The 5,154-nt window shown below is 60.6% G+C and overlaps 1 protein-coding gene across 1 annotated transcript; it reads left to right on the top strand.

The window, feature by feature from the left end:
* Positions 1-38: 38 nt before the first annotated feature.
* PTPN9 (protein tyrosine phosphatase non-receptor type 9) lies at positions 39-4,883 on the top strand. The gene is made up of 12 exons (XM_010717239.3): positions 39-606; positions 693-782; positions 856-980; positions 1,465-1,570; positions 2,055-2,165; positions 2,368-2,696; positions 2,830-2,923; positions 3,076-3,145; positions 3,437-3,515; positions 3,798-3,948; positions 4,027-4,234; positions 4,317-4,883. Exons 1-12 carry the CDS (start codon positions 553-555, stop codon positions 4,523-4,525), a joined length of 1,626 nt encoding a protein of 541 aa, XP_010715541.2. The 5' UTR covers positions 39-552; the 3' UTR covers positions 4,526-4,883.
* Positions 4,884-5,154: the final 271 nt, after the last annotated feature.

The following is a 5,154-nucleotide window of genomic DNA, read 5'->3' as shown; positions in this document are numbered from 1 at the left end:
CGTGCCCGTGGGGCTGTGTAGGGCTGTGTAGGGCTGTGTGCACGTTCTTCCCACGCCCCGCGCCTCCCGTGACGTCCCGGCTTCCTCCGGCCGTGCGTCACCACAGGAGGATGTTGCTGGGCTTGGAGCGGGGCTGGTGGCCGAGCATCGCCCTGGGATGTGCGGGTGGGAAGAGGGGCTGTCCCAGTGCCTGGGGATCTGGGACATGGCTGTGACGCAGTATTTTGCTTTTTTTCCCAATCTCTCTCCTCCTGTTCGGTTTATCTCAGGAGGGTAGGGAGTCTTCCTTGGTAGATCACATTTTGGGGCGCATCTGGTGCTGGCCCATCTGACATCACTTCGGAACACCAGCCTAAGTGCCAGCCTTGCTCGTTACCCTTGTTACACCACCCAGCTCTCCCCAATCAAATTGCCTTTGGGGAGTCTGGGGGATGCTAATGGGAATGCCCTTCTGTCCTGCAGGCCACCAAGCAGTTCCTGGAAGAGATCAACAAGTGGACAGGCCAGTACAATGTGTCCCCGCTCTCCTGGAACGTGGCCGTCAAGTTCCTCATGGCCCGCAAGTTCGACGTCCTGCGGGCCATTGAGCTCTTCCACTCCTACCGGGTACGTATGGGGTGCGGCTCATGGGGTCACACACCCCGTGTGTCCCCGAGTGTCATGCTGGGGGTCACGCTGTGTCCCTGCCGCAGGAGACGCGGCTCAAGGAAGGCATCGTGAAGCTGAAGCCGCATGAGGAGCCACTGCGCTCGGAGCTGCTCAGCGGCAAGTTCACCATCCTGGTAGGTGCACGGTGTGATGCGGCACAGCGCGGTGCTGCCTGCGGGCACGCCGTGACCTCGCTTTCTCCCACAGAGCGTTCGGGACCCCTCGGGGGCCTCCATCGCCCTGTTCACGGCCAAGCTGCACCACCCCAGCCGCAGCGTGCAGCACGTGGTGCTCCAGGCGCTCTTCTACCTGCTGGACAGGGCCGTGGAGAGGTGAGCTGAGCCCCGTTTTCCAGCACTGCCTTGTATTGCTGCTTTGTCGCTGCTTGCGGTCTGAGCTCTGTTAGCTCTGTTTAAGTAGCCTATAAGCAGCCGCTTGCCCTGTGTTTGCATGCCAAGGATTGATGACAGCCTGTTTAGAAGCCTTCCAGGCATGGCAAAAATCAGTGGCATCATTAAGGCGTCCGCGTGTGCCTCATGTCACTGAGCTGGGGATCTCCGGCCCTTGGAAAGCCCCGGCACTGGGATCCCTGCTGGAATGCAGAGCCCAGTCACCCCGTTTCTGGGCCTGGGCTTTGTCTGTGGGCTGAGCCACCATGGGCAGTGCAGCTGGGATGGGCTCAGGGTGAGTGTGAGGGAGAGGCAGCTTTGGGGGCTCCATCTCGCTGGGAACACAGAGGGGACTCTCCTGGGGTCACCGAGGGGAGCAGGGCGCATGCGTGATCTTGGAGTGGTGTTGCTCTTTCCTCCTGCCCAGTTTCGAGACACAGAGGAACGGGCTGGTGTTCATCTACGACATGGCGGGCTCGCAGTACACCAACTTTGAGCTGGACCTCAGCAAGAAGATCCTCAACCTGCTGAAGGTAGCGGCAGCAGGGATGGGGTGGGATAGGGTGGCATGGAGCTGGGCGGGATAAGATGGGGCGGGATGGGGGGATGCAGGAGGTTGGATGCCATCCACAGCCGCAGCCCCTCAGGGAGGCGCAGGCACCAGGAGGGGATCAGCTGTCCCCACGCGCTGGATTCCTCACACAGCTGCTGGCAGCGCTTTCATGAAAACAGATGCAAATTATTTTTTAATGGTGCTGGCATTTCGTGCCTCCTCCCTTCTCCGGAAAAAAGAGCTCCCAGTAAATAGCAGCTGGGGCTCAAAGCCCCGCTCCCGCCCTCACTGCTGGCTTACCGAGTCCAGCCCTCTGCTGGCCACATGGAAATCGGTGCGGATCGGAGTGTGGGCTGCCCTGGGAGCCCTGGGCCCCTGCACTTGTCACTGCCGTGGGGACACACTGGGTATGGGTTAGTCCTGCAGCATGGAGCTGAGCCGTCCTGAGCCCTCACTGTCTGCAGGGCGCTTTCCCGGCAAGGCTGAAGAAGGTGTTCATCGTGGGAGCGCCCATGTGGTTCCGCGTGCCCTACTCCATCATCAGCCTGCTTCTGAAGGAGAAGCTGCGTGAGAGGGTGAGTGTGGGGGCTGCAGGCTCCTGGGGGCTGGGAGCTTTAAAGGGAAAGAAAATGAGCCACGTGGGAGAAGATAAACTTGGTTGCTGCTTGAAACGGTGTGCCCAAAGATCCCTGCTGCTTGCCAGAGCTGCGTGCAGCCTGGGAGCTGAGGAGGGCCCTCCTGCCGGCTGAGCTGAGTGCCCATGCCTGTCCTCTGCAGGTGCAGATGGTGAAGATGTCGGAGCTGAAGGAGCACCTGCCCCGCGAGTGCCTGCCCGAGACCCTCGGCGGCTGCCTCAAGCTGGACCCGCTTAGCTGGAACTGCCGCTTCCTACCGCAGCAGAACGGGCACCCTGACCCCTTGGATGAGCTTATCCTGGTGCCGTTGGTGACCCCCCGCGACAACGGCTCGCTCCATGTGCCCAGCCCCAAGGCTCTCACCCCGCAGGAGCTGCTGGAGCACGTCAGCCGCAAGCAGAAGCGCGGCATCTACGAGGAGTATGAGGACATCCGGCGCCGGAGCCCGGCCGGGACCTTCGTCTGCTCCTTGTGAGTTGAGTGGGGCGGGAGGGGCAGCGGGGACCTGGTGCACATCACTCCCCGGGCTGCGGCCAGCTGATAGCAGCAGAGCCCTGGGCAATGCCTTGGGATGCCCCGCTGCCCTGCCCTGTCCCTGCCCCAGGGCGCCCTACAACCAGGAGAAGAACCGTTACGGAGACGTGCCCTGCCTGGACCAGACCCGTGTGAAGCTGGCCAAGCCCTACAGCCGCCCAGAGGTGAGCTCCCCTCACATCCTGCACCGTTCCACCAGCCCATCCCTGACACCCAGCACCTGGATTCTCGCTCATTTGGCTTGCTTGAAGCTGAGCCCAGGGGCTCATGCTGAAGCCATCCCTGTGGTGCACTCATGCCTTGTCATTGTCCCCAGCTGACCGACTACATCAATGCCAGCTTCATGGATGGCTACAAGCAGAGGAACGCGTACATTGGGACCCAGGGTAAGGGCTGTGTGTTCTTAGAATCATAGAATAGCCTGGGTTGAAAAGGACTACAGTGCTCATCTAGTTTCAACCCCCCTGCTATGTGCAGGGTCACCAACCTCTAGACCAGGCTGCCCAGAGCCACATCCAGCCTGGCCTTGAATGCCTCCAGGGATGGGGCATCCACAACCTCCTTGGGCAACCTGTTTCAGTGTGTCACCACCCTCTGTGTGGTTCCCGTGTCCATGGATGCCCAGGGACTGCCTGTCCTGCGCAGCCTCACCGAGTGACAGCAGGCTGTCCCTGCAGGGCCCCTGGAGAATACCTATGGTGACTTCTGGCGCATGGTGTGGGAGCAGAACGTCCTGGTGATCGTGATGACGACTCGGTGAGTGCCCTGGGTGGCAAAACAATTGATTTTGCTATTGGATCAACTGCTGTCACAGCTGGAGAGCACTTTGCATCCCAGAGGAAGGGGATATCCTGAAAACACCTCTGTGCAGTGCAGAGGAGAGCCAGCCGTGTTCTGCTGCCTGCATACCTGGTGTCCCTAAGCTGCCCCAGTACAGAGCATTGCAGAGGGATGCTGTGGGCACCTTAGGGGATCCAGGGCACCACGTGATGCTGTCAGGGAGGACATTGTCCCCATATCACCACATCCCATCTGCAGGCTGGAGGAGGGGGGCAGGAGGAAGTGCGGCCAGTACTGGCCCTTGGAGAAGGATTTCCAGATGCGCTTCGGGGCACTGACCATCACCAACCTGGGCGTGGAAAACCTCAGCCATTACAAGAAAACCATCCTAGAGATCCACAGTGCTGAGGTGTGTGTGTTAAGGTGTTCATGCCCAGCGGGTGCCGTGGGACTATCCCATCCCACTGACCCCCCCGCTCACCCCCAGGGCAGAGAGCGGCGGTTGCTCTCCCACTTCCAATACCTGAGCTGGCCGGATTACGGCGTGCCCTCATCGGCAGCCACGCTCATTGACTTCCTGGGGGCCGTGAAGCAGCAGCAGCGTGTGGCCGTCAGTGCGTTGGGACCGCGTTTCAAGGGGCACCCAGGGGGCCCTCCGCTCGTGGTGCACTGCAGCGCTGGCATCGGCAGGACAGGTAAGGAGTGCACCATGGTGGTGGGGGGGGGAGATGTTGCATTGCAGTGTGTTGGCTGAGCGATGTTCGCATTTGTCCCCAGGTACCCTGTGTGCTCTGGACATCTGCCTGTCGCAGCTGCAGGACGTGGGCACGCTGGACATCCAGCAGACGGTGCAGCGCATGAGGACGCAGCGTGCCTTCAGCATCCAGACCCCGGAGCAGTATTTCTTCTGCTACAGCGCAGTGCTGGAGCACGCCCAGCGCCGCGGCCTGCTGCCTGCCGCCCAGAAGGGCTCTGCCGGGCACTGACACAGCCCTGCCAGCTGGGAACTGTGCCTTACTTCAAGCAAGCAAGCCGGGGCAGAAGGAGGCTCGGGGAAAAGGGGTTGGGGTGGTTTATTTTGTAATTTTTTCCTTTATTTTTTCTTCTCGGTGGGACCATCTAGACTTGTACACAGAGCCCTGAGGGTGTGCGTTCCCAGCACGGCTGCATCGGGAACTTTATACTGTATTAAGCTCTTCGAATGTGTATATTCTTATTTTTTTATAATCCCGGAGCGTGGGGGAGGAGCTTTTTGTTGTTTTTTTTTGTTTGTTTTGTTTTTTGTTTTCTGTTTTGTTTTCTTGTGGTATTTAACATTAAGCGAGCAGACCAGGAGCGATCTCATCTCCAGGCTGGTTTTTCGTCGCCCCGCCCCACACAAGCCCCCGAGGGCGGTCCGCTGGTGACGAACGGCCGCGTAGGGCCAATGGGCCCCGGGGGGAGTTCCCTTTTCCATTCAGGACGCCTCGCTGCGCGCTCTGGGTATGTCACAGCCGTTGCCGGCCCGCCGGGCCCCTCAGAGAGAGGCGCGGGAAGCGCTGAGGGGGAGAAAAGGGGGCGCGCGCCCGCCGTTTTCCCGCCCGCCCAACGGTCGCCGCGAGCGCGCGCGCGAAGG

The sequence above is a fragment of the Meleagris gallopavo genome, chromosome 12 (genome assembly GCF_000146605.3).
Source record: "Meleagris gallopavo isolate NT-WF06-2002-E0010 breed Aviagen turkey brand Nicholas breeding stock chromosome 12, Turkey_5.1, whole genome shotgun sequence".
Classification (NCBI taxonomy): domain Eukaryota; kingdom Metazoa; phylum Chordata; class Aves; order Galliformes; family Phasianidae; genus Meleagris; species Meleagris gallopavo.
This window is presented reverse-complemented; position numbering and strand designations above follow the sequence as displayed.

What these genes read in the sequence shown, in the direction of transcription:
- PTPN9 (XM_010717239.3), top strand. Translation starts at nt 553, where the DNA reads ATGGCCCGCAAGTTCGACGTCCTGCGGGCCATTGAGCTCTTCCACTCC. An exon ending in AGGAGAAGCTGCGTGAGAGG is followed by an intron (nt 2,166 to 2,367) that starts GTGAGTGTGGGG and finishes TGTCCTCTGCAG; the next exon opens with GTGCAGATGGTGAAGATGTC. An exon ending in CGCGTACATTGGGACCCAGG is followed by an intron (nt 3,146 to 3,436) that starts GTAAGGGCTGTG and finishes CTGTCCCTGCAG; the next exon opens with GGCCCCTGGAGAATACCTAT.